General features: G+C 42.9%; 2 protein-coding genes across 6 annotated transcripts in view; one reads left to right on the forward strand and one right to left on the reverse strand.

The window, feature by feature from the left end:
- Nucleotides 1-27,985, forward strand: part of LOC126381944 (E3 ubiquitin-protein ligase TRIP12) — a 54,465-nt gene that overhangs the window by 19,110 nt on the left and 7,370 nt on the right. For 2 of the 3 annotated variants that reach the window (XM_050031534.1, XM_050031535.1), the window contains exons 3-29: nt 1,196-2,139; nt 2,567-2,662; nt 3,283-3,374; nt 4,500-4,601; nt 5,433-5,538; nt 6,771-6,844; nt 7,492-7,588; nt 16,165-16,377; nt 16,696-16,886; nt 17,190-17,378; nt 17,720-17,868; nt 18,252-18,387; nt 18,954-19,118; nt 19,530-19,704; nt 19,991-20,215; nt 20,654-20,832; nt 21,142-21,375; nt 21,747-21,879; nt 22,198-22,285; nt 22,432-22,607; nt 22,885-23,059; nt 23,170-23,362; nt 24,033-24,223; nt 24,625-24,820; nt 25,650-25,747; nt 26,595-26,732; nt 27,307-27,431. In XM_050031534.1, the coding sequence (XP_049887491.1) occupies nt 1,196-2,139; nt 2,567-2,662; nt 3,283-3,374; nt 4,500-4,601; nt 5,433-5,538; nt 6,771-6,844; nt 7,492-7,588; nt 16,165-16,377; nt 16,696-16,886; nt 17,190-17,378; nt 17,720-17,868; nt 18,252-18,387; nt 18,954-19,118; nt 19,530-19,704; nt 19,991-20,215; nt 20,654-20,832; nt 21,142-21,375; nt 21,747-21,879; nt 22,198-22,285; nt 22,432-22,607; nt 22,885-23,059; nt 23,170-23,362; nt 24,033-24,223; nt 24,625-24,820; nt 25,650-25,747; nt 26,595-26,732; nt 27,307-27,431 (4,880 nt within the window). The remainder of the gene's footprint in view (nt 1-1,195; nt 2,140-2,566; nt 2,663-3,282; nt 3,375-4,499; nt 4,602-5,432; nt 5,539-6,770; nt 6,845-7,491; nt 7,589-16,164; nt 16,378-16,695; nt 16,887-17,189; nt 17,379-17,719; nt 17,869-18,251; nt 18,388-18,953; nt 19,119-19,529; nt 19,705-19,990; nt 20,216-20,653; nt 20,833-21,141; nt 21,376-21,746; nt 21,880-22,197; nt 22,286-22,431; nt 22,608-22,884; nt 23,060-23,169; nt 23,363-24,032; nt 24,224-24,624; nt 24,821-25,649; nt 25,748-26,594; nt 26,733-27,306; nt 27,432-27,985) is intronic. The other variant, XM_050031536.1, reaches the window with a different exon arrangement.
- LOC126381945 (uncharacterized) lies at nt 8,848-15,161 on the reverse strand. Of its 3 annotated transcripts, none has more exons than XM_050031539.1 (4): nt 15,144-15,161; nt 14,316-14,492; nt 13,713-13,928; nt 8,848-13,077 (listed from the first exon to the last, which is right to left on the reverse strand). In XM_050031539.1, the coding sequence occupies exon 4, from the start codon at nt 12,829-12,831 to the stop codon at nt 9,469-9,471; it is 3,363 nt and encodes a 1,120-aa protein (XP_049887496.1). In that variant the 5' UTR covers nt 12,832-13,077; nt 13,713-13,928; nt 14,316-14,492; nt 15,144-15,161; the 3' UTR covers nt 8,848-9,468. The 3 variants fall into 3 exon arrangements, with proteins under 3 accessions (XP_049887496.1, XP_049887497.1, XP_049887495.1); XM_050031540.1 differs by having other exon boundaries at nt 14,637-15,148; XM_050031538.1 differs by lacking the exon at nt 15,144-15,161 and adding an exon at nt 14,637-15,141.

Raw genomic sequence — 27,985 nt, forward strand, 5'->3', positions numbered from 1 at the left:
CTGTGAAAAACCACCAATCCATATAGAATACATTCCACTGTTAGAAGTGGCATAAACCAAGAATGCTGCTCTGCTGTGGGTCACTAGGGAAACAACTAGACAGGTCCATTATTTGTAGAAACTAATAATACTTTTGTGGTTTAGAGACCACAAAATTGAATGCAATTTAATATTATTGGCAGTTGAATGCAATATTTTCAGTTTTAGCAGTGGTGGCCCTAGCAAAATATTTAGGTGGTGCGACACCTCAAAGTGGCGCCCCTCAACCCCTCAAAATACAAAACCCAGTTGCTCTCCTCTAGATACGGGGTTTCTGGCCAGGGTGGACCAATCTTGTTGATTTTGGCGGCCCCCTATTTCGGCGCGCCGGTGCGGTCGCACCGTTCGCACCGCCCTAGGGCCGCCACTGAGTTTTAGTATTGTGATATTTAAATAAAGAAGCTCATCTCATGCCATCATCATGAAATTTGGTAGCAACGGTATAAACAATAATTTTAATGTTAATACTAAACCACACTATTATTAATAAAAAAGAAAATATTTTTTGGGGAAATTTAAATATCTTGTGTGTTAACGATTTTTGTAAATTGCTTATAAGTTAAATACTCATTTAAGCTGATATTATCAAGTGTGGTAATTTAAAAAGTGATAACATTAATTCAAATAGGTATTAACAGGTATAGGTATTGCTAATTGGCAGTTGTTTGTTTATATTGAGTGAAAATGAATAAGTATTCACTTATGCTTCCATGACAACACCATTAATATCTACCAAAAGGAAAGAAAACTTAGTCTACTTTTGAAAATGGTATGGATAATGAAATGTGTCACACACATATTTTGTAGATTGTATTTCCTTTTTATTTATACCCACAATAGTCACTCAAGTTTAATTATTGAATCCCTTGGGCTCTAAACCACTAAATTTGACTAAATTGAAAAAGAATTGATATCATGTGGTTTTCAGGACTTGTGCCCGTTTAATAGCAATATGCTCACCCCCTCTTACGTGGGACTTTAACATAGTGTATATTATGTACTATACACCTCTGCCTACCCCTTCAGGGATCCAGGCAGACTTTCGATTTCCTTCACGTTTTTGGGACTTATGGCTGAACCCGGCATTTGACTATGAAACAATAATAGCAGTGGTAAGTAGGTATAGAAATGAGTTCGAAATAATGTTTATGTGCAGGTCTTCTCCTAGCAGGGTGGTGGGCGGTCGGTGGTTGCGCCAGGTGCGTCGAGCGAGCCACAGCTGCCGCAGCAAGCGCCACGCCACGTCGCCGTTGTCGCGCTCCGCGTCGCGCCACTCGGGCCGCCTGCCTGACCGCGAAGCCGAGCCGCACGCGCCCTACGCACCTCACGCTAGACTCGAACTACGTCGCAGCTCGCGCCTCGTCAGCGCTCTGCCCCGCTCCGATTACTCCATCACCGAGCGCTGGTCCTACGGCGCTGACGTGTACGAGACTCGCTGCGACACTTCGCATCACAAATCGGGAGACACCAACAAAGCCGCGCACACCAAACGCGGAAGGACCTCCTCGCATGACAAAAAGAAACGCAAGAGCCATTCCACTTCAAATAGCCCGGCGGACGAGTGCGTCGCCCACTGCACGCGCTCACGGACTGCTCTTAAATCTAGTGAGAGTGTTTGTGAGCAATTTCAGGACAGTTTCAAACGTTCGTTATCGAATACATCTTTAAATCAAAACGCGACACCGACTTCGACACAGTATCAGACGGAAGGTGGTCTACTGCCGCTAGACGAAAGGGACTTTGCGTACTCGCCGTTCAGTTCGTCGACGGTCACAGACCTCTTAGATTCAGATTACTCTACATACAGTCCTAGAGCTAGCCGAAAAAAAGGGAAAAAGAGGAAACGATCGGCGCATCGTTCCTTGTCAAACAGGAAGAGTAGCTTCCTGATTAACTTGGAGGAGTGCAGGAAGAAACTTAAAATAGAACCTCAAAGTAAAGAAGCATCAGAAACCGGCAGAGAAGCCACAGATTGTAGGGGTTCCGGACACGATATCGACAAGGCGGACCCGAGCAACGCGCAGTCGTGCTCGTACCTGCTGCGGAACAGATCGCACCGCGACCTCGGCCCGCCCACCGCCACCGTCACCAGCGACACAGGTAATACTAATATCACTTTGACCAAGGCCTTGCGAAAACCTGCCATAAAATATCCTTATTCAGACAAACTATACATTGTTGTTATTCTCGTACTCTTGTAACATAGAGAAATTACAGTCTCTAGACCGTGTTGTCCCTAGTATATACAGCTTTAGAGACTAGAAATCTTGTCATTTACATTTCACTAGTTTAGACATGTCAAACTAAATTAAAATTATTGCGATATTAACACAATTAAGGTGTTTGTCAATATCGACAAAAACGTCAGCATTGAGGTTTAGACTGTTCACTATTAAAATAATCAATTTTGAGATAAAATAAGGTTTTTGTTATTGGAGCTTGCGCGGGGCTTATCGGGCGTTATCTTAGTTATGAAGTGCGTGCATTCATCGCGATAATGGTCGCGTAATGTGGACGTTGCTTGCAGCGAGCGCCGAGGCAGGCAGTCAGCCGCCAGCGGAGCGCCGCGCCGCCCTCGACTGCCGCCGCGCCGCTACTCCGCCGCCCTACAGGGATATACTAGGTACAATGCAACCCGTGCGACTTAACTAGATACCTCACGTCAAGGGCGATTGCGCTCAGAGAGATATCTAGTTGATTCGGACGTATATTCAACCAATACAGACGCACATATTTGAACTAATAGAGTTATTTTTGTGTTATGGAACATAAAATAATGATATTCGGATTGTTTTCTTTACTTTAAGTAAGTCCTTCCTTTTTGCCAAATTTCATAATTCTAGGACTATGGGAAGTAAATAAATGAAAATTGGGCTAAAAACGGCCGATTTAGAAGATTTGATTGTTTTTTTTTTTTTGAAGCTTGATTTCTTTACAGCTTCAAGGGACCGCAAACATAAGTATTAGATGTTTATTTCATCTTGATACCTCCACGCGTTCCCGTGAAAAACGTTTTTGAGTTTCGGAACCCTAAAAATTAGGCAAAGTTCAAACATGATCTGCAGTACAAAGTGTAGAGAACAAAGCTTTTGCCACCTCTTGTTCATTCACTCAGTCACCGCTTTCCACGTCCAACCATTACATAATGACCAATAATTACCTAACAACATATAATTACTAAATTGCAGTTGGAACATGCTAATTGTGAGGTATGTGCGTCTCAACTGTACATTTTGTTTGCAGAAGCAGGCTCGTCCAAAACATATACTACTGGGAGCAAACTTCTGATCGTTCCCCGCGATCTACCGTATTTACGTCAAACTAACGCGCGGAGGGTGAGTTGTATGAAATACCTTTGTATGATTGCGAGGGGTGTTCAATAAAAAGTGAGAATGAGATATATATTCTTTAGAAGAAAAATAAATTAATACTGGCTGGTATACCCCATACATTTGTTATCGTCATAATATAAAAGTTATTGATTTTCTTAACTTTTATATTATATTGATTGATTCTCTTATTTCTTTCCTACGTGTCGAAATTGTAATTCGCGCAATAATAAAACATCTGTGCTTGAAAAATTTTAATACGGAGCAGGTAAATCAATACTTAAGAGGAATATTACAGGTTGATGCTCCGCCATACTCTACAGTTAGGAGTTAAGAGACGTCATCTCCAACGCCTAAGAAATTTAAAGCAATTCCATCTGCGGGTATGGTCATGGGTCTCTTTTCTGGGATAGTTAAGAGGGTGGTGATGATCGAAAACCTCAATCATGAGACCACTATTACGGGGACTTATACGCAAAACAAATAAAAAAATTCGAAATAATTGCGAGAAAAAATGTCGCAAACTCGCTAAAGTTGTTTTGTTTCCCCAAGATAACGCTCTCGCGCGCAACTTCAAAGTTGCGATGGCTGCTATTGAAGATGGAACATCATCCATATTCACTAGACCTTCCTCCTAGTGGTTTCTATTTCCAAGGTTAAAAGAACATCTTAGAGGCCGGAAATTTGAACATGATGCTGCGGTGATCACTGCCATACGAGAATTTTTAGGGGATCCGGATGACCAGTTTTTTCGGAAGAGAATTTTATGTTTAAAAAAATATATACCAAGTGTGTAAACCTCAAATAAATTGCTGCATGAGCAATAAGGCCGCCTGTTGTGCTTTTCTGTATATGTTGTCCTTATCTCTGTATTTTGTGTCCATTGTGCTCAATAAAGTATTTTATCTATCTATCTATCTATCTCAAAGGTGACTATATCAAAAAATAAAATAACATGTAATAAACTTGTGTTGTGTTATACTCATTCTCATTTTTTATTGAACACCCCTCGTATATCGTGGAAATACCGGAGAGAAAATATAAAGATTTCCGTGTTGTCCGGCTTTAGACTAGTTTTTATTAGTATATTTTTATTAGTCTAGTTGATTGTAACAATACGTATGTTTGCAGAGCATCGCTGCTGCAACGGGTGCGACCCTGGGTGCTTGCTTGACGCGAGGAGCCAGTAGTTCTCAACGACAGAGGCAGGATAATACTGCTTCCAAAAGACAGGTACCTTCATACAACATTAACACCTTCAAGGACAGAACGTCTACGGACGTTCCGATTCCTAGGTGTCATACTACTTATTATATGAACCATCAATGATCCATGGTCTATGTCCGTGAAGGGGTTAACTTATACAATTAATACTGGTTATTGTTTCAATGTGGCCTTTTTAATCCCGGTGGAGGTTTATTCCCGGTAGGGATGTTGTTAATATTCACTTATGAGACTATCTCTAGTAAAGTAAAGACAATGCAGGCTGAATCTTATGATTATTCGAGAAGTAAAATTACCATAATCATAATGGAAGTCTCTGCTTACCCCGGTGGGAAATAGGCGTGAGTTTATGTATGTAAATTTACTATCTCGCTCTTCGGAAATCACATTAAGCCTTAGACCAGTGGTTCCTAACCTTTTTAATGTTACTACCACTGTGAACAAGTTTGTAAATTGAGTTTACCCCTAATTTAAAATAAATCCACACAAATTCGAACGAATATATGTTTATTATGTAAGTAAGAAAATGCACGTTTAGGTAACTAGTAAAGTAATATATAAATCTCGGAGTTAACTAGTATGAAGGTTGAAATTGCTTTGCATTTACAATTTTGACAATATTGGGTCGATTTCACTCAACGCGCATCTCATGTCATGATCAACATTCAGACGGTTTCTGACTTTTTTAATGTAACAAGAGTTATAGTACTATTTCGTGCCATCCCGTGTTACCCCCTAGAATCTCCGTTTTACCCCTGAGGTGGTAATTACCCACTAAAAACCACTGCCTTAGACTATGTATGTGTATGTAATATGTTACATGTGCGTGTTATGCTGCAGGTATCGGGAGGCGAGGGCGCCGGCAGCAGCGCGGCGAGCGGGCGACGGGCGCGCGCTCGCGACATGCCGCAGCCGCAGCCAGCGTCCACGCGCAGAGACAAGCGAGGTTTGTACCACTGCACTATAGATAGCAGACCAGATAGACAGATTGCAGATTGTATAGATAGCGATAGATAGTATAGTATAGGTATAGTATAGGTATGGCCTAGGCGTACTTCCAAATTCCACTTACTACGATCCTGCCACACCACTTCGCTTCTTCCACTCTCATCAGACTTTATCCAAGCCCGCCGGTTTAGAGTACTCTTGACTTGACTTTTCTTTAAAACATCCTGGATCTGATCGCTGTATGTACGCCTAGGCTTTCTACTACCACTTACACACTCATTATAAATCTTTTTCGTAAGTCTACATTCGTTCATTCTCTCTACGTGTCCCGAACCATCGGATCATCCCGTTCTCAATTCTCGTCACTACATTTTCTTTCCCACCACAACACACCCTTATCACACTGTTCCTTATTCTATCATTCATACTCATACACATACTTTTCAATGCTCTCATAGTGAAGTATAGAAGATTTATAGTCAAGAAATACTAACGGCCTCCGTGGTCCAGTGGCTTGAGCATTGGGCTCACGATCCGGAGGTCCCGGGTGCAAATCCCGGTGGGGACACATCACGAAAATCACTTTGTGATCCCTAGTTTGGTTATGATTGTCCGAAAGAAAGATGATCTATGCTTCGGTAGGCACGTTAAGCCGTTGGTCCCGGTTACCACTTACTGATGTAAATTAGTAGTCGTTACATGAGCTATGTCAGGGGCCTTTGGCAGCTCTGTAATAACCCTGACACCAGAGTTGATGGGGTAATCCACCTCACAACCCACACGATAGAAGAAGGCAAGAAATACCACAATATCGATGCGTTCCGGCGAGTTGCGGAGTAGATAGGATGAAACAGGTATAATCAGGCCTTATTCTTCTGTATCTGGATGGATTTCGGTCTAATTCGAGTTTTATTGAACACTCTTACTCAACTAAAATTGATTACCGAGTAACAGACACAATAATATTGATATCCATCGCATTAGCTAGCACTCACAATATTTTATATTTCCCTTAATCGATCACTGTAACTACATATACACACACAAACAAAAGCAATGCGTATATTTTACTTGGACTTTATCTTTGAGATTCTCTTAGAAAATCATTTTTTACATCTGTTACCTACCATAACTGTTTAACCGATACCCATCCGCATTTATCAGCCTATCCCCTCCCTTTCTTTTTGTCTTCATTGACAATGGTATTTTATATTATCTGTTCATTCGCAGGCAAAAGCAGTCTGGGTTCGTGTGCTAGTACAGGCGGCGCGTCCAGCCGATCCCACCCCCAGCCTTTAACCACGGTGAATATTTAATAAATTCAATATATGTGACGGATTATTTAAAATATGTTTTTGTGAAAGTTTCTAGTGACAAAGAACTACAAAAATACTTTTAAGTGGAGAATATTTTTCTTTTGTGAAGTTTTAGTGAAAAACAATTTGCGAAAAACTAAAAATTGTGTTGTGTGTATTGCCTGCCAACAGTAATTTGGAAGATGATTAATGCATTCATAGTAACTATCAAAATTTCAATATTTTCATATTCTTAGTTCATACTTAATTTCTTAGTCTTAGTATCTTGTATTTAAATATAGAACTTTGATTCATTTACAACAACCTGTGCAAGCATTTAGAAATCACCACGATAGAACAATCGTTACGTGAAGGCCACGTAATGAAGTATTTATCAAATGATTGACCATTAACTAATACTTGCCCATTGCAGAGCATAAGCCTTTTCTCTTTTACGTCACATTCGATCTTGTGTTAGTCGCATTCAGGCTTCCTTTGCGATTACGATACTCTGGTTTATTCAGGGTTTGGCTAACCTTATCGGAAGAAATTGTCCTTACTATATAATTCGTGTGAATTAACTAGACATCTCGCATCTACATTAGCGAGGTATCTAGTAAATTTGGGGGAGTTGTAACAAAGTATTCGTTGCGCAGGGTGCCGTGGCATCCACATCGTCGACACCGCCAGCCACAGCGTCAGCCACTTCGATGCCGGACAACGCGGCCGCCGAGGCCAAGCCCAAGAGCAAAGGTATGTTTATCTTCTCTTCTATTACCAAATGTTCTCTCAACCAACCACTGGACCACAGAGACCGAATACTTTACATGTTAAGATATTATACAGTAGCTTTTCGCCCGCATCGCCGGACTCGGCGTATGGATTACATTTCTCAGTCCTTCGCAAAAGGAACCTCTTTTTAACTTAGTGTACGGGCCGCAGTTTACAGCTCATACACCTTAAAGTTAATTGAAGTTATAAGTAGTTAAAGTCGAGTGCACGGAAGTCAAGTTTAAAGGAAACACATACGTATTGTCACTTTAGACACGCGAAAGTAGGTTGCCGCGTCTGCATAAAATATGTTCGGTATTAGACCGTACACTTGGAGTTCAAAAGATACCTGTATTAAAAGTATATCAGCCGAACAGGGGTTGTGAAATTATTGCTTTGTCACGATCGACAGATTTCATAGTAGGTAGTTATTTACGCGACCACCATGTAAGGATTGAGGGTGAGTAATGAACAGGAGTGTAAGTTTAATGACGATTTATAAGAAGCTTTGATTTGCATTTTTTATCGTTGGTCTTATGGATATGTCTAAAGCTCAATTCACGAATTGTTCTGCCCGATGAATGTCCGGTCTACGGCTTATCTCGATAGGAAAATAACAAATCGTTATTTTACAATAACCCGAAAACAAAAAGGAAAGGTTTCCGAGATTACCTGAGTAAAGATAAAATAGATCGTTTTATTGCTTCATTTATTGCCTTTTGCGAAAAAGTACAACGTATTAATAAATAAATGAATGAAAAAGTTCATGGTTTGTCGAAGGTGCAAAAAGTTTTCTATTGTTTTGAGTGTCCATAAAGGTTTATAATCCGTTTGAGTACATTGTAAAACCATCACTCGTCAGAAACAATTGGCGACCATTGTGTTAATAATCATTGAAAGTTGTAGGTACAGAAGGGCTCTAATTATACGAAAGACGCTTAAGAGAAAGCTTTACACGAAAAACAATGAGAAAACTATTACCTGGGAATACAAAAATAAAATACTATTGTTTTGAGTCACAAAGGATTATAATCCGGTAAACTTAATGCATCATTAGCAGTGTTGCTTTTTATGATAACTATTTTTTGTTTCCTTTACTATTTTACTTTGGATTTTCACGGGAATTTGCGATAGTCAACGTGAATCAATAAATAATCTGAAATGAAAATTTAATTGGCATGTTTATAGTAACATCGTATCGGTATTTACGACTTATTAATAGCTTTATGCCATCTGTGGGCATCTAGATGTGGTCGATGCTCTGCTTGATGGTAGGTATGGGGAATAACACAGCTGGACAATGTTGACTGCACTTTTATTAATTTATATTATAAAATGTTTAACACACGATAGGTACACGTTAGTTAGATTTGAGATCAGAAAGGCAAGTATTGCCATACTTAAAATATGAATTACAATTTTGTTGGGGATGCCAACATGCTGCGGCCTGAGAGAATTTAAACTAAAAGAATAAAATACAACTTATCCTATCCTCAAGAAATCAAATAAATAACTCATGGCTGCTAAATAATATTACAAGTCACTTATATCATATCATCAACTTACACAGTAATTAAATTAAACTTGCAAACCTTAACTTTGTTTTTAAAGTAATAATAATATAGCTTATAAATTCAATGAAATTGTAGGAAACGTAGCATATTTTTTACTTTTTACTCTAATAAGCAAGCTTAATATTTATGAGACATTACCTTATTATTTATTCGTAGGAAATTACTAATTCAACATTTTACAATTAGGTATATTGTAATTAACTCTTATAGAATAAACTTATCTTAGTATACATTACATAACAAAAAAGTAAGAAGTGTTTTATACTATCTTATTGTAAATAATAAAACTTATTCTAAAGGTAAAATACAAACGCTCGATAACGATCGAGTATACGTCTTGCCATTGGACGTTTTCAACTCTAAGGCTCGGACCTTACCGTCTCCGCCTGGGAAAATCTGAGTCACTCTAGCCATAGGCCAGTACAGAGGAGCTGAATTTGGCTCGCGCATTATAACTAATGAACCTACTGTTATGTTAGGCAAACTATCGCGCCATTTTGGTCGACTTTGCAATATGTTTAAGTATTGTTTGTGCCACGCTTTCCAAAAACATTGTTTCATGTTCTCAACCAAAGTCCAAAATTTGAGCCTATTAGCAGGAACCTCCGTTATGTCAGGTTCAGGGTAGGACACAAGTGGACCTCCTACTAAAAAATGTCCTGGTGTTAAGTAACTAAAATCTGCAATGTCCGAGGATGAAATCGGCATGATTGGTCGCGAGTTTAAAATGGCTTCAATTTGAGATAAAACCGTATTCAATTGTTCGTAAGTAAGTATACTTTTTTCTATTGTTCTTTTTAAGTGATATTTAGAACTTTTGACTGCAGCCTCCGCTAGACCAGCGAACACCGGTGAATACGCAGGAATAAAGTGGAATTTTATTCCTTGTTGGGAGGCAAACCCTTGCACCTGTGTCTGGTGGTCAACGGAGCCGTGCAGCTTGTACAAGTCAGCTAATTTGTTCCTTGCCCCTACAAATGCGGTCCCATTGTCGCAGAAGACCTCGGTGGGCAGTGATCGACGCGAAATAAATCTCTTAAAGCAGGCGAGAAAGGTATCCGTGGATAAGTCTGAAGCTAGTTCTAGATGAACCGCTTTTGTTGTGAAGCAGACGAATACACAGATGTAACCTTTACTAAGAGTTGCTCGCCTAATGCGTGAATTTTTTAACTGCACCGGCCCAGCGAAGTCCACTCCAACAACTTGAAAGGCCCTTGAAGCGGTGACACGCTGTTTTGGCAAGGAACCCATGAGCTGTCTTGCAGTGTTTGCTTTCATTCTGAAACAAACTAAACAGTTATGAATAACTTTTTTAATCGTTCTGATACCGTTTACTAACCAGTATTTTTGATTTATCTGCGCTAATAGCAGTTTGGGCCCTGCATGAAGCAATCGAAAATGTTCGTGACGTATAATAAGTTGCGTTAGTCGCGATTGCTTTGGCAAAATAGCAGGGTGTTTTTGTGTGTATGGAATGTCTGAGTTGTGTAGTCTACCTCCTACTCTAAGTACGCCCTCCTCGTCGAGAAATGGATGCAAAGGTTTTAATGAGCCTTTAATATGATCGCCTTTCAATAAGCATTTTATTTCTTCGTTATAATAGACTGTTTGCTCGTGCTTAATTAAAAGTAGCAGAGCCCTCTGCAATTCATTGCTCGACAAAAATTTCGTTCTTATTTTTGTGTTCGTCGGCTTACTATTATGACAAAATCTAAGTATGTATGCTAAGATACGCTGCATTTTGTTAATGTCTGAAATGTTACGTATCATCATGTCGAGTACCTGCGACTGATCTAAAGTGCAAGAAAGGATAACTGCGCCATGATCTGCGTCTTCTGCTTGCGGTTTCAATTCAGGTAATTCTGTAGGCGACCGTATTTTATTGTTAAATGAATACTCCCTGCGCTGAAGGAAGGCTGGTCCGTTCCACCACAGTGTGCTGGAAGCTAGTACTCGCGGATCGTCCACTCCTCTGCTCACCAAGTCTGCAGGGTTCTCCTGAGTATTCACATACAGCCAGCGCCATCTATTAGTGAGTTGTTGGATTACTCTCACTCTGTTCGAAACATACGCTTGTAGTTTTGTGACTTCCGTTTTAAGCCAAGCTAAAGATATCTGCGAGTCAGAAAATAGGTAAACATCGTCTACTCGTATCTTTGTTGTGAGCGTTTCATGCACTCTGGTTATTAACTTTGCTAGTAACAGACATGCGTTGAGTTCGAGCCTCGGAACGGTCAACGGTTTCGTGCGTGGATTGATGCGTGATTTCGAACACAGTAAGGATGTTTCAACTGTACCTGATGAGTGAACCACTCGTAGGTATACACAGCAACCGTAGCCCGTAGAACTCGAGGCGTCTGCGAATCCAATGAGCTGCACAGCTTCAGCGTCTGAGGGAATCTGTATGTTTCTTTTTAATTTAATAGTGTCCATAGAAGCTAAGTTATTAGAAAATTGTACCCACTCGTCATGTATGTGCTGAGGCGGACATGCGTCCCACTCCATCTTCTCAAGCCATAGCTGCTGCATAATGACCTTCGCCTTCACCACAATCGGACAAACAAAGCCTAGCGGGTCATAAAATCGAGAAATCTGGCTTAAGATATTTCTTTTTGTGATGTTTTGTGTATGCATGTTTGTGGGAGGTGTTATGACAAAGCAATCTTCCTGTACGTCTATAGACAGACCTAGCGCCCTTATATTATAATTTTCCTTTTGAAGTTCTATATCATCCAACTGTTGTAGGCTCGTGGGAATGTCTGACAACACCCGTTTGTTGTTGGATGACCACTTGTGCAATTCGAAGCTACCCAGAGCCAGCAATTGTGTTAGTTGCATTTTTGCCTCAAGTAATGTATTCAAATTAGAATGCGAAACCATGACGTCATCGACATAGGTACAGTTTTTAATTATAGAAGCGGCTAAAGGTAAGTTAGTTTCATTCTGTTTTGCAAGCTCTAGTAAGCATCGAGTCGCTAAATAACTTGACGATTTTAATCCATATGTGACGGTATCTAATCGTATACATTTAATGGGTTGGGAAGGGTCTTCACGCCATAAAATATTTTGTAATGAGGTGTGTTCAGGATTTACTAAGACCCCCCTAAACATACGTTTGATATCTGCATTAAATGTATAATCTCCGAATCTATATAAAATGACTATGTCAAAGAGATCCCTTTGCACGACCGGGCCGTTAAGTAAAATGTCGTTGAGAGAAACCTTACTGCGCGTGTTCATAGACGCGTCGAACACTACTCGTGTGCGAGTGGTTTTGCTGCTCTCGTTTATAACCGCGTGGTGTGGGAGAAAATATACGGGATCCTGCCTTAAATTATAAGAATCCAAATTAATATAATGACCGTGTCCCAGCTCTACATATTCGTTTATAAACTTACTATATTCTGAGTGTAAAACACTATTTTTATTCAATTTTTTCTCAAGACTTAAGAACCTATACAAAGCTAAATCGAAAGATTCACCTAATGTTTCATTCACATCAGAAATAGGAATCTTTAGTGGTAAGTCCACTTGGAATTTATTATTTTCCAATTTCATAGTACTTTGAAAGTTATTTTCTACAATGTCATGTTCTGAAAGTTGCTCCTTATATACCTCAGGTACAGACTCAGTTTGGAAGAAGCTTGCCATAGTATCATTTAAATTGTTGTCACACTTCGTGCATAAGAGCGATATAAGCTTTGTTACCTCATGCTGGCTTGGTAAAGCACCGCCAATTATATGTCCAAACTTAGTGTTTAAGATGCGCGGGCCATCCTCGGGCGGAGCGGTAGGTGTCGCGTAGGCGCACGGCTCAGGCCGCAGCGCCGCCGGGCTCGGCAGCAGCGTGTGGCTCGGCCGAGGCTCGCTCTGCTGGCTCGCCGGAAGCTCCAGTATCTGAAAAAATACGTCGGCACCAATCAGCATGTGTATATCAGATGGTAGGAAAAAATCATCGTCAGCCAGCTCTATTCCTGCAGGTATTTTGAACCTGGAAGTGTCAATCTTCTGCTGAGGCAAGCGACATGTTATCGTGTCCACTACGTGGCAGTTGATGGATGTTTTGTAAGGAGACTTCAATGAATGTATTTCTAATGGGATGGAAAATTTTACACTGCTTTTATTGTCTGTGACCCCTATGATGTGAGTGCTATTCTGCACAGGAGCCAATCCCAAGACTTTTACAAGCTTGCTTGTCACCAAGGAAGCTTGGGAGGCAGAATCTAGTACTGCTTTCACATGGACCTCTCTCTGGTCCTGGGCAATAAGTTTGATGCGAGCTGTGGGGAGTAAAATGTCATTAGATACTTTACTTGAGAGCATAATGACTGGCTCTGTCCTTGAATCGAGATGGATCAGTGTGTTATGGTTTAATTTGCACTGACCACATCTAAAATGGTATCTACATTTACCCATGTGTTTATTCAAACATGTATTGCACAGCTCTTTTTCTTTAACAAAGTTAATTCTGTCTACTATAGGTAGAAGTTTAAATTTACTGCATGAAAATATTTTATGTTCTGTGGACTTACAGTAATTGCATGCTGGTTTGCTTCCCACCGCTGCTACGTTGACTGCCAATCTGGACTGCCTGTTACCATAGGCGTTGCTGGTAGAGGGCTTCACAGGAGGAGGCTCAGCATTTTCCATTGCGAGCGCTCTCTTCTCTAAAAATGCCAGCAGCTCCTTAACCGTGGGCTCTGCAGACGTGTCACGTTCCATGTGGTAGGCTCTTCCCGTGTAAGAATCTAATTTCCGTACCAAAATACAAATTAGGATGGGATCCCAGTTGTCAATGCATGTATTCATGTTTTTGATTGCGGCCAAGTGTTGTCTGACTTGACAAATAAATTCCCTAAGCTGGGTGGGAGTCGAACGAGATATGTGGGGCAAGTCCAATAAAATATTTACATGTTCATTAATGACCTGAAATTTCTGACAGTACCTATCATCGAGCATTTTGATTGCTTCATCATAGCTGGCACTGGTGAGTGGTAAGTTTTGAATCAATTTAAGTGGTTCACTGCTTAAAAAGTTTCTCAAATAATGGAGTTTTTGTATATTGTCAAGCGTGGCATCATTGTGAATTACAGATTTAAACAGTTCAATAAATGGTGTATATTCGGAATATTTACCTGCGAATATAGGAATCCCTAAAGTTGGTAGGTTCACCAATCTTTTAGCTGGAGGAGGTGGAGGCGAAGGCTGCAAAACCTGCTTGCGGGACGCAATTTCCCGATCCAAAATAGAGAGGACGGAATACATTTTGTCCTCTGTTGTCGCGATATCTTCCGACATTTCCTCTTTAGGATCTAGAAAGATTATTTCTCTATTATAATTTTCGTATTGTTCATAAGTTAATAGCACTTTTTTGCGCTTTTCTTCAAGCGTGGCTAACGGAACATCTTTTAACTTGTTGACGTCGGATAATGTGGTATGAAAACGTGTCAACGTACCTTTATTATAGCCGCGGTTTAACCTAAGTTTGCTTAGTTTTGCAGCTACGTCCTCCTCTCCGTTAGAAACAGACATTTTCACAATGATAACAACGTACACACTCAATAAATTCGAAATATTTTGTTGTAACACGGAATTACATCAAAATGGCGTGTATAAAAATTGCGTTTACGCTACTAAAAAACTACTGAGTAACGTCAAACGTACACGACTAAATTAAACAACCTCTTAAAATTAATAGGAATATATGCTGTCCTTGTTACTTGCGTTGAGAACTACTATCTTGCGTTTCACTCGATTTCGTGTACCAATACCTCCTTATTGCGTCGCGTTGGCAGAACTTCAACTTCGACGAATAGGCGATCGCGTTGCTTCTGTGTTCAGCCAATGGCGCGTTGACGTTTCGCGCTTCGGTCGATGAGCGGTCGATGATGAATTTCCGGTAAAGCGCGGGACGTTTCAACTGTGTATATGGTGAATTCTGAAAATATGCTGCAAAATCCGACCTTATTTCCTGTAGACACGGGTGATTGTCGCTCGCAGGGAACTTCACCACGACGAAAAAGATGACGAAAGACGCAAAATGGCGGCGAAATGAAATGCGAAATTATCTTGATAGAAATTGTATGAGACGATGTAAATGTTGTAGTTCTTCAACGATGATGAAATATCTTGCTGCACTGTGTATTTTTCTGCGTGTGCCAAATAGTACTCGTCTTCTCTGCACTGTTGTTAGAAAGCCGAAGTCGAATGTAAATTGCGACTTGATCGCGGCAATCTTCCTCGCAGCTGGCTGATTCTTATTACCGGGACGAAGGACCAATGTGGGCATCTAGATGTGGTCGATGCTCTGCTTGATGGTAGGTATGGGGAATAACACAGCTGGACAATGTTGACTGCACTTTTATTAATTTATATTATAAAATGTTTAACACACGATAGGTACACGTTAGTTAGATTTGAGATCAGAAAGGCAAGTATTGCCATACTTAAAATATGAATTACAATTTTGTTGGGGATGCCAACACCATCGAAATATTCTTTTGCCGATGTTCCTGCGTGGACGGGTTACGGTAAGGAATAATTATGTTAGTTGGAATGAAGATCGGTCTTTGGTGATCTGTCACCAATTGTATCGCTGCCATATATCTGCTTAGGTTTCTTTCTCTTCTTCTCCGTCCAAACTTCTGAGATTTATAATAAAGCTACTTATAAGTAGGCATGATGGCCGCTATGAAAGGTGAGTCGTTAGGTCCCTCGGTGATTTTATGAGGTTATGGCCTAGATGCCAAAAACCAGCACATTATTGTTTACTTGACTACACGGCTAGGCCACTAGCGAAGGGCCAAGTGGGCATTGCAGCCGGTAGCGAACATTTTAGAACATTTGTTTTAATATGATAGTCGCTAGGCAACTTGCTAGACTGTAGACTCTAAGCTAGCCACCTGTCAGTGCGGTTGTAGCCTTGTAGATGATAAGTTAGCCTGATGGGAGGTCATGTCTCAATGCATTATGGTGTTCGTGCAGCGTCGTCGTCGGCCGAAGAATGCGCTGGCGGCGGCGGCAGCGCTGGGGGCGCGGGGGCCAGCGGCGGCGCGGCCGAGGAGTCGTCCTCGGAGGAGGGCGAAGTGGGCCGCCTGCAGGCGCTGCTGGAGGCCCGCGGCCTTCCGCCGCACCTACTCGGCGCGCTCGGCCCGCGCATGCAGCATCTGCTGCATAGGACCGTCGCTGCCAACTCCGGTGAGTAACATGCTGAACTGTTGCATTCAGTGACAGCGTGGATAATATTATATTCAATGTTCAACAAAGGTTTCTGTTTTATGGAGCGGATGTTGATACTATGGATTTAACCTTGACGTGCTTGACGATGTGTCGATTGGTTTCCTAAAATCAATACACAAATCAGACTTTAAACTGTGCGGCTCTTGAAGCCGAATTAATCTCACCCTCCTGTCCTTATCACACTTACTCCTTTTATATTCATTTCTGTCATTGCCCACACCTTTCACACACATATCCTTCAACAGCTAAAATCTATATATGCAATATCTTCCCCAGCTGCATCGAAAGCGGCACAACTGTTGGCTGGTCTGCAGGCGACGGGTGACGAGGGCCAGCAGCTTCAAGCCGTCATAGAGATGTGCCAGCTGCTAGTGATGGGCAACGAGGACACGCTCGCAGGCTTCCCTGTGCGGCAGGTCGTGCCCGCGCTTGTCAACCTGCTCGCCGCTGAACATAACTTTGATATGGTGAGCGCTTTGGTAGATTTGGTTCTGGAGGAATAAAAGTTAGATAAGTTAGTAGAACACCACAATAAGTCAAAGGTAATTTAAAAGCACCTGCTTTGAGAAGAGTAAGTTTACATTGCAGTTGCATACAACGCTAGTTTCGCATTGTTACCGGACATGAAGGATATTCAAATTCGGCAAGTTTGACAATGAGTGAATAAATGAGTACCAGTTACTGTAATTGATTATGTTTGTACAAGTACTAAGCGATTTTCTTACTATTTTTATTATTAAGAAAACTAACAAAATCGTTCTTTCCCGCAGATGAACCACGCGTGCCGCGCTCTAACATATATGTTGGAGGCCCTGCCCCGGAGCAGCGGCGCGGTGGCGCTGGCAGTGCCGGCCTTCCTCGACAAGCTACAGGCTATTACCTGCATGGACGTCGCCGAGCAAAGCCTCACGGCGCTCGACATGCTGTCTCGGAGACACGCCAAGGCTATACTGCAAGCGGTAAGGATATTTACACGACACGTTCACCATAATATCGCAGATGTTCTTAGTGTAGAAGTGTGCAATTGAGCACAGACATTACAACAGGCGACATGCAATTCAAAGAACATAATGAATAAAATAAATAACTTATATTTTATACCTGCTATTTTCTGACGCATTTGCACATAAATTAATATTAGTACCGGAATCGGCACCGGTATATTTAAACCGCTATTCAGCTCACTACCTATCAAGCTTGGTGAGGCGTGACTACCTCTGCCCGCCCTAGGACATAGTGGTGAGCTTATGTCATTTTTATTACATTTGAAGTACTATAAATGTCTCATTTCTCCTCACAGCGCGGAGTGTCAGCGTGCCTGACTTACCTGGACTTCTTCTCGATCAACGCGCAGCGCGCGGCGCTGTCAATCACCGCCAACTGCTGCCAGAACCTGACGCCCGACGAGTTCCACCTCGTCAGAGACTCATTGCAATTACTTGCGAACAGGTATGTTAGCCTACCAGCCCGATAGTCGTATGACAATGTGAGGTATACCGGAATGCAATATTAGATAAGTATACTAGGTCTACATTAATCATTTAGGATGACACACTAAAACCTAAATAAAAAGGACACAGCATGACCCGCGGTGCAAAACAAATCGCTTTCTGACAACCTTCCAAAATCAAGATCCCGATTTTGACAACTTTCCCGTTCAGAAATTAGTCCATCATTCGTTTCCAGACACAACTACATACTCATTGGCTTTTCTATTTTTTTTTGGAGTTTGTGTAAGAAAGTATCCATACGACTGACCTATCCATACCGACCGCAGCTGTTTAGCTTCCTAACTTAATAACACATGAACTTACACAATGAATTCGAAACAGATTAACCCAACAAGACAAGAAGTCGGTGGAGTGCGTGTGCCTGGCGTTCTCGCGGCTCGTGGACAGCTTCCAGCACGACCCCGCGCGGCTGCAGGAGATCGCCACGCCCGAGCTGCTCACCAACCTGCAGCAACTTGTGAGTAAACTCATATTCTCTATTATTAATCTAATATACAGTCTGTTGGCGCCGTTTCCCATTATATAGCAACCGGCCAAGGGTTGTCTATTTCTCCCTTCTGGATAAAGTGATTTCTTTATCCATGCCCGCTTTATGACGAGCATGCTACTGTTAAAAGTAAGGCTAGAACCTAATTAGATGTCCATATTTAATGAAATTGTGTAAAAAGTTAAAAAAAGGATCGTATAATGAATGATATGACTTTGCAGAAAAGGTTTTTAAGCGGGTGTCATCCGCCATCTTGTCAAGTCACTTGTAACAACGCACAACTATCCCGGTTGATGACTAGCGCTAAATACTTTGTAATTTTGAGTTATCATTATTCATTTATAGTGCGTAGGATGCCAGAATGGCGCAGTTTTTTTGGATAGCTATAATAAATTTTTCAAATTCATTTGTAATTTATTGCACTAAAATAAAAGAAATCAAATATTTCTAGCCTACTGTCATACGCAGTAAGCGAGCGCGAATTATATATCTAAAAACCATTGTTGACTAATCACAACAATTTTTCGTGCCAATAGTTGGTGGTGCAACCGCCGCTGATATCGGGCGGCACGTTCATCACAGTGCTGCGTTTACTGTGGGTGATGTGCTCGGCGTGCCCGCAGCTCGCGCTCGCCCTGCACCAGCGCTCCATCGCCGACACGCTACTTTGCTTGCTCACTGGATCCACTGTGCACCAAGAGGTTAGTATCTTTTGTGACTCTGATTTTGTTCCAAAGGTCGCAAGTTGTGCGCGATTTCGTACGAATACGTGCACGTATGAACACGCATGAACAATCTTAATCTTCCAAGTACTATCGCGCGCACAATCTGTCACACTGTCGGTTATAATGTGCGTACGTCATACATACATCATATTCGAATTAGTAAGAAAACGCACCCGTAATGCGTCCGGCTAAATATTTGAGCTTTAGTTTAGTATTAACGCATTTTACTATTCATCTTTTTATCGCATACGATAAGCGATTCTTTCGATCAAACTAAGCAAACGAAGCCACTGGCATACACATTGATGGCCCTGGAATATCCACCTTCAAGTCATAAATCATAATTAATTGGCAGAAACACAAATTAAACCTTTTCTTCTATTGTAGCAAGTGGAATTGATCCCACGCCTGCCACAAGAGCTGTACGAGATCACGTGCCTGATCGGCGAGCTGATGCCGCGGCTGCCGACGGACGGCATCTTCGCCGTGGACGCGCACCTCGACCGGCCCTGGTCCGCCAACAACGACCGCACTGCGCACTGGCAGTGGCGCGATGATAGAGGTGAGCCTCCACATTATATACCAAGTTTGGCTGTACCACGTAAAGTATCCATTTATAGTTTATAGTTTTAAAGAGTTCTATTCGCAATTGGTTAATTTAAACAATTTGAATCCATACGATCAAAATCATTTTCATATTCGCTTTGTGCATCCTCTATCCATCCATGGAACAAATGCGGCTCGAGTCCTAAACACTAACAATGCGAAAGGATATTGCCTAAAATGTCTTAACCAGTTAATGTAAACTTGGAGATGATCCCCATTAATAACATTGAATACCTCCACAGGAGTATGGCGCTCCTATTCATGGGCTGAAAGCCGCGCTCTCGAAGCGGGTGCAGCGGCAGGCGAGGAGGAAGTATGCCTGACTACCCTGGGCCGCTCGTACACCGTGGACTTAACAGCCATGCAACAATTGAATGACCACACCGGCACTGCGCGCCCCGTACAGCGCGTGGCTCCGGCGCCGCACGCTGCTGATCAGGCGTCTTCTACCAGCGCCGCTGCCCCCGGTATGTATGAAGATATAGATAGTCGGACAGTTTCAGAAGTAAATAGGTCTTCACAGTCATTAAGCTAACTCTTGCGGTAAGAAAGGTCGGTGTTTGAAGAGAATCGAATGAGTTGTCTTGCCTCGGTGGAATACCTTATACATAAAGGATAGAAAATACTCTAATAAGGCTCGCCAAAAATTACATGATGCTACTTAACCCAATGTGCCTAATGGGAAAAGTTGAAAATGGTAAGTTTTTTTTAGGTCGATTCCTACGTTTAGAGCACTTCTTCGTTGTGAGTTGTAAGGTGTGTGTAACTGACCATACATTCTTCTTCTATCGTGTGGGTTGTGACTTGTGAGGTGGATTACCAACCTCATCAATCCGGGTATAATGATCTTAGTATCATTATAAAGTCGCCAACTGCAACCCTACTGACCTCCCTTGTTGTTGCAGATCCACGCATCGCAATGGTCCGCAGCAACCCGTCGCTAGTCCGCGCGCTGCTGGCGGTCCTCCACGAGGTGTACTGGAGCTCGGCCGGGCCCGCCGTGCGCTCGCAGGCGCTCAAGGCCATCCTGCGCTGCGTGTACTACGCCGACGCCACGCTGCTGCGGCAGGTGCTCAAGATGCAGGTACGTTGTCGCTGTGACACACTCTGCTGGTAGTGCTCAACAAGGTGCCAAGGCGACTCAAAATTTCAAAAGTCGCCAGTCTTATTGATTTAATATTCAGGAGACCAACTGCTATTAACTTACTGACTAATATAAAACGAACAACACAAAGCGAATTACAGATCACCACAAATAGCGTCAACATAAATAAAGCAAGAAATCGCAGCGCTCAGAAATAAAAGCCTGTTATGGGCGTATGGTTAATTTCGTAACTGTTCTGTACCACTAATGTAGTAATTGTAGTTGACCAGTGCTATTTACTCTCCCCAGGTGATATCGTCTCACATCGCCGGAATGATGGCGTCGAGCGACCTGCGCATCGTGGTGGGGTCCCTGCAGCTGGCGGAGATCCTGATGCAGCGGCTGCCGGACGAGATGGGCGCGCAGTTCCGGCGCGAGGGCGTGCTGCACCAGGTGGCGCAGCTAGCTGACCGCGCGCCGCAGCCGCAGCCCCCCGCCAGCGGGCCCGCGGCCGCCGCAGCGCCGCGTCAGGCCAAGCTCAAGGTAAACCAACACATACATCTTCCCCCTTCTAATTCTGGTATCGCTGAGACGTATGGTTCGAATCTCTCTGGGTATAGTTGGGATCGGCTTAGAGGTGAACTTATAGCAGAAGGAAGCGATCACAATAGATTTTCCAGGTGGCAGTGATACCACCCAGCTTCAGAAACAAAGGGTACGAACAGATTTCCATTCATTTAATCTTTTGCAGCCTCTGGAGCTTGCTCCAATCATGTACTGAGGGTTTTGAGCTTTTGAGTTTACATGTAATGATTAGTCCACTGCCCACGTCAGAGGGATTCAGCAGCTCGATAATAATTCTGAATAGTAATTCTTACAACCCGTAGAATACAAACCATTTTTCCCACCCACAGTCGCCAAGCAACACATCGGTCCGGTCAAGCGGCGGGTCGTCCCCGCCGGCGTCTACGTCACAGACGTCGTTGGAACACAACAACTTGTCGCTGGCTTTCTCCGCCTCCGGATCCTTCGTCGCTAGCTCTTTGTGTAAGTATACTGTGTAAAAACTACGTCAGCGTACGCGTAGCGTACGTAACTACGTAGCGTCATACACGACAAAATCGTCAAACCTTTTGTCACTCAAGCCGAAAATATTAATTATCGCTGAACAAATTCACAACTAGTTATTCACTTATTGAAACTTTTAAATTTAAAAAACGCATGTTTCAACAGTGTAAAAAAGTGATTCGAATGGTTCAAATTCCTTCGAATGACTATGTTCTATTTGACTAATTCTATTACCCGGTCATTTGAATGAATTATTCACAATTGCCCCTCTATAAATAGTACTCTTGTCTCTCCCAGTGAACGCTGAAGGCAGTGTCTCGGAGCCGGCTCAAGCGTCCGCCTCCACACATGCACAGGCTACAACAGCCACTACGACCGTGCATCGGTAAGTTTATTCATTTACATTACAAGATGTTATATTGCCTAGCCCATAAAGTGGATAAAAGCCATCAATTCATCTGTTACATTTATCTAATGTGTAAGAAATTTGTAAATAAATTGTACTAAAATAATAATATGCTCGTACTCCAGGTCGGGCAGTCCTCTCCAGCTAGCCGAGATGCTGAAGCGCAAGCGCGCCGTGAAGCGCTCGGGCGGCGGCGCGCGCCACGGCCGGCGGCGGGACGACGCGCCGCACGCCGCGCCCGCCGCGCATGCGCACGCCGCGCCCGCGCACGCGCCCGCGCATGCGCCCGCGCCTGCGCACTGTTAGTGAACCTTTATTCTCACTCATAGTATTACGTAATACAGTATTCTGCAAAAAGTAGGATTTATCGATGTTCGTCAATGTTTTATTTTAATTATTTCTACATTAATAGATCTCACTGTTTAGAAATGCTAAAAAAATGAGTCTCTTCCCGTATGTTTGTTACTAGTTAACTAAAGTAATAAGAAAATACCATACTATTAGATTAGACGTACAAATACCCATACAGTTGTGTATAACAAGTGACGACATCACTAACGTAACCATGCTTCTTCCAGCATCAGGCGTACCGTCAGCGGCTCGGTCAACGACCCGCGTGGGCGGCGCGTCCAAGACGTCTTCCTTCCTCTCATCACTCAACCCGTCGCGCTGGGGCCGCAGCCCGCATGCGCACAAGGACTCCGGCCTGCTGGCTTCCCCACACACCTCCACCAATCTCTCTGTTCAGAACAAGTAAGAAACCCTGGCAAATCGTGACCACTAAACTGTGGAGGCCGTTGTATGTTATACTAGTTGTATGTATGTGCGATGTGTCAGAAGCTGAGTTGAGGGTGTGGTTGCAGGGAGAAGGTCCGCGAGTGGATCCAGTGGAGCGCGGCGCGGCTGCAGCGCGAGTGGGGCGCGCTGGGCGGCGGCGCGGGCGCGCTGGAGCAGCTGGCCGCGCTGGCCGCCGCGCTGCCGCACCCGCCGCACCACCGCGCCGCGCTGCGCCAGCTGCGCGACACGCTGCTGCAGCACGACCTCTCGCCCTTCGAGGTACGCGCACTGCTACGCTCACATTTAAACAACACTTTACTTACAACAAATCTGCCCATAGTAAACAGAAAAAAAGAAGATACTAAATTCAGATTTAGCCAGGAAAGAAATAAAATAAACAACAATGATGCGGATAGCTACCTGTTCCGCACCAATACGTATCGGACGCCAATACACCTCCTTTGGCTCAAAATTCAAAAATATTTATTTTTCAAAATTGGCTTACAAAGTTAGCGCTTTTTGAACGTCAAAAAAATTAAGTTACCTATTATGTAACTAGCTGTAAAACTACTACCACATCGGAATCATCGGGTCTCCCTTGAGTCAAAGAATAAAGGGATGTTCGATCTCTGCCGCTGCTCGCGCTGCCTCCTTCCCTGTCCGTTTCACTTTCCAATGTTTACATTCGACGGTTAACGAACGAGAGGACGCTATGCATTTATTTGCGTTCGCTATTCCCTTATTCGAATCGCTCTCACGTTTCTCTGACTTCTGTGCAATTATCAAAAGTTACCCACTATTTATTTATGTGTTATACATACCGCTCGGAGCTTGCGCTTCTACTAAAACGGAACGCAACCTTTGAATACGCAATACTGCCTACTTGAGATTCGCACAGCGCGCTCTTTTGAAGTGAACTTATTTATAAGTAAAACCATTTACCTCCCAGGTGAACCACAGCGGCGTGCTAGGCGCGTTGCTACAGTTTTTGACGGGCGGCGAGGCGGAGACGGAGCCCGAGGGCTCCCGCGAGCGCGACGGCGAGGGCGAGGGCCGGGACTCCGCCGAGCAGGTGGCCGCCTGCGAGGATCGGCTCCGGCTCTTCCTGCATGTCTTTGCTGACATGCCGCTCACGCCTGAGTAAGTATTGAATCTAGTGATTTTATCCCCTATTCCCAGTAGACTTACCGAGTAGTCTTACCAGTTGAACTACTGGAAATTTCCTTCCTGAATAGCAAGACTTCGCTTTTCCCATTACTTTTCTCTGTTTCATTCATTATGCTTATACTTAGCCGTAGAAAATGCTATTACACTGTTTCTCATACAGTTTACCCACTCTTTAAAATTTAAATTTTAATGCTTATTTATATCTCCTATTTCTCTTATCATCAATTACGGTATTCATTCTGCCGATACGTTTCCGTTTGCATCATAATGAACAGTAAATTGGAATAAATATCGCGATCTCGGAGATAACGTGTTGACAAAAAATGTTGTTGTGTACAAATATTACCCCTAATGTGACACAATCGTGCGTGCAGCCTAACAGAGTGGAACGACAAAGGCGGGCTGATGTCGCTGGAGCGCGGCAGCGGCAGCGGCGGCGCGCTGTCGGCGCTGGTGTGCAAGGTGAACGCGTGCGTGTCCCACCTGGAGCAGTTCCCGGTGCGCGTCCACGACCTGCCCGCGCGCCCCGCCACCTCCGCGCTCAAGTTCTTCAACACCCATCAGCTCATGGTCAGTATAAAGGCAAGTCGACTTTGTTGTAAAAACAGCTTTGTTGTATCGACTGCGCTTTTTTGTGAGTATATTTTTTGACTTGTGGTTATATTTGCCTGTTGTAACACTTACTGATAAATAGCCTATCTGCCGGATTAGTGTCTGATAGCACTTTGTGAGACGGATGAGACGTTCGTTATGTAAAAAAATGACGTATTATTTTGAATTTGAATTTGCTGTCCGGGTTCCAACTATTGTGCAAATAGTCGGGTAGGCTGTCAGATACAATCAGTAACTGGTGAAACAGGCCCTATACGTTGTGGCAGGAGGTTTTATGTTAGTCATGTTTTGTACTGTTTATGTAGAATATTAGTAATGTTTTTGAAATTGAAATTATTAATTTCCAAAAAAGTTCCTGTACCTGATGGATAGTGCTGGATTATTTGCCTTACAGAACTAAAATAGAGTAACAAGTTTGCACGTTGCATGAATCCAGTTTCTTGTGCTGTTTGCTTCTCTTCCAAGCCAGTGTTATAAGTTATAAGCGGTAATAGTTATGTATTCCCCAGCCAATTACTGAAAAATGTCGCTAGCCGGTTAGGATATATATAGTGAAATTAAAAAAAATATATACGAGAAATATCTCGGTAGTGTCAATTATCCCGTAGCACATCATGGTGTAGTTACTAGAAATATTCCTAATACCTCGCTTTGGCGTCAAGCCGATCTCAGGCCGCACATTATACTGGCGATAGTTGGCAGTTTGTAGCTTGCTAGCCCTAATAATTATCTACCTCGTCAGTGTTGATATTGGCATATACTAATATTTGTACTTGTATGTTTGCAGTGTGATCTCAAACGTCATCCGTCGTGCTCCAACCTGAAGCAGTGGAAGGGCGGCGTCGTGCGGATAGACCCCCTAGCTTTAGTCCAAGCCATTGAGAGGTCAGTATTGTTCAATTAATGTTTAACGGCCTCTGTGGTCCAGTGGTTGAGCGTTGCGCTCACTATCCGGATGTCCCGGGTTCGAATCCCGGTGGGGACATCCCAAAAAATACTTTGTGAGCCCTAGTTCGGTTAGAATATTCCAGGCTGATCGTCTGAGTATGATGATCCGTGCTTCGGAAGGCACGTTAAGCCGTTAGTCCCGGTTACTACCGATGTAAGTAGGTAGTTGTTACATGAGTCATGTCAGGGGCCTTTGGCGGCTCAATAACCCTGCCACCAGGGTTAAAGAGGTTAATAATCCATCTCACAACGCACAAGATAGAAGAAGAATTTAATGTTTATGTATAGACACATGTTCCCTAATATATTCTATATCGCACACTATAGCTCATATTTCTTATTGCTTCTGTGGGGGGTCTCTTGTTGAGTATAGGTATATTATATAGTCACTTAGACCCACACCAATTATTGTACTGACTGTAACTAATCAGGAGGAAGTCACGAAAGTAAAAACACTTAGTGAGTTTAGAATCTGTATTGTCCAGTAAACACTGATTACATATTATGTGGAACACCGGGAAAATAACACGCGGTTATATTAAATACAGGCAGTGTACCTAGCCTGGTGACGGAAAGGGAGAGACTGCCAGCCACAAGGCCACGTTGCCGTTGCTTGCTACAAAGAACGCTGACATTGAAAAATGTAATGAAATGTGTCGCTACACTTATATGTTTTATCCATTAAGATAAGTCGAAGAATATCATCGATATCGTCAGAAAGACCCTACGACTGTCATCGTGTGTTGGTGCCGCGTGTTGTGTAACGTATAGTTTGTCCGTGCAGGTACCTAGCGCAGCGCGGCTACGCCACAGTGCGGTCTCGCGACGGATCAGCGGCGGCCGCGCACTCGGACGACGACGCCGCCTCCGACGACGACGTGGACGACTCGCTCGCCACGCCGCCGCACCACCAGCCCACCGAGTGAGTTTATAATACGATACGTGAACAGAATACACAGTCGGCTCGACCATTATAGACGGCGGTATGGCTCATCTACTCGTGAGCTTATAACACATTGGTCTATCAGTAAGCTTGTTTAGTTCATCTTGTGATAGAAAAAAACGTATCGACATCATTTAATAGATTGTGTCTGCGAGTTCGTATTCTGACTATTGAGGGACTTTCCAGGCTACGTTCCCCAAAAAAACTGTAGATGGCGCTGTACAGTATTGTCTTCGTTTAACCTTATTTCATGGATAACGGACATATGCTTTTATCTTTGTTTTGGGTATAAATGATGATCCTTGTTATTACACCCAGGCACAACACATCTTCCACCCATTATTATTCTGATCAAAATAAAGAGAAGAAGTATAGGTAGCAACATAATTCTATACGTATCAAATTTCAAGCAACAATTATTTTTATATGTCTCTGTCATTACATTATATTTTTGTATAATTATGTACTCCGAGCAATGAAAAAATAGGTAATTATCACGTTAAATCAGAACAGCGCCGATTAAACATATTGATGGGAATTGTTATGTTCACAGTTCGGACCACAAGTTGGAGTTCCTGATCGGCGACACGTTGCTGCCGTACAACATGACGGTGTACCAGGCGGTGCGGCAGTACGGCGAGCTGAACGACGCCGACACTGACACCGAGACCCCGCTAGGTCAGTTGCTGGCAACACATGTACACATGTACAGTCATGAGCAATATAATGTACCCACTTTAGGACTCTGTCGCACTAACATATTTGGCATTTAGTGAGACTTACAGTTCAATTTGTCAAAAAAGTTAATGTGACATGGTACCAAAGTGTATACATATTATGCTCGTGACCGTACAACACACACGTCCATACTACTTAATATGCATGAACATTATATTCATTATATTCCCTTTTGTTTCGCCGTCCGAGACACCTCCGCCAGGTCTTCATTTGCTTTGGCTTACCTGGAAGTCTCTAAATAGACTTCGGACTCAGGTGGGCCGAAGTAAGGACAATTTGTTCAGGTGGGGTTTCTCGGATGGCTCGGACTTAAAGTACAAGTGCGGCACTATTCCCCAAACGATGGAACATCTTACATCATGTCCTGCGTGCGCGAACACCTGCACGCAGGAGGATCTGATGAGTGCTGCAAATAGCGCCATACTTGTTGCCAAGTTTTGGGCCGATACTATTTAGTTTGCCATCGACAGGATAAGAAGATTATATTCATGCCT

The sequence above is a fragment of the Pectinophora gossypiella genome, chromosome 3 (assembly GCF_024362695.1).
Source record: "Pectinophora gossypiella chromosome 3, ilPecGoss1.1, whole genome shotgun sequence".
NCBI classification, from domain to species: Eukaryota; Metazoa; Arthropoda; class Insecta; order Lepidoptera; family Gelechiidae; genus Pectinophora; species Pectinophora gossypiella.

Bases quoted from the DNA above. Each gene is read 5' to 3' on its own strand.
- LOC126381945 (XM_050031539.1), bottom strand. From the start codon at position 12,831: ATGGCAAGCTTCTTCCAAACTGAGTCTGTACCTGAGGTATATAAGGAG.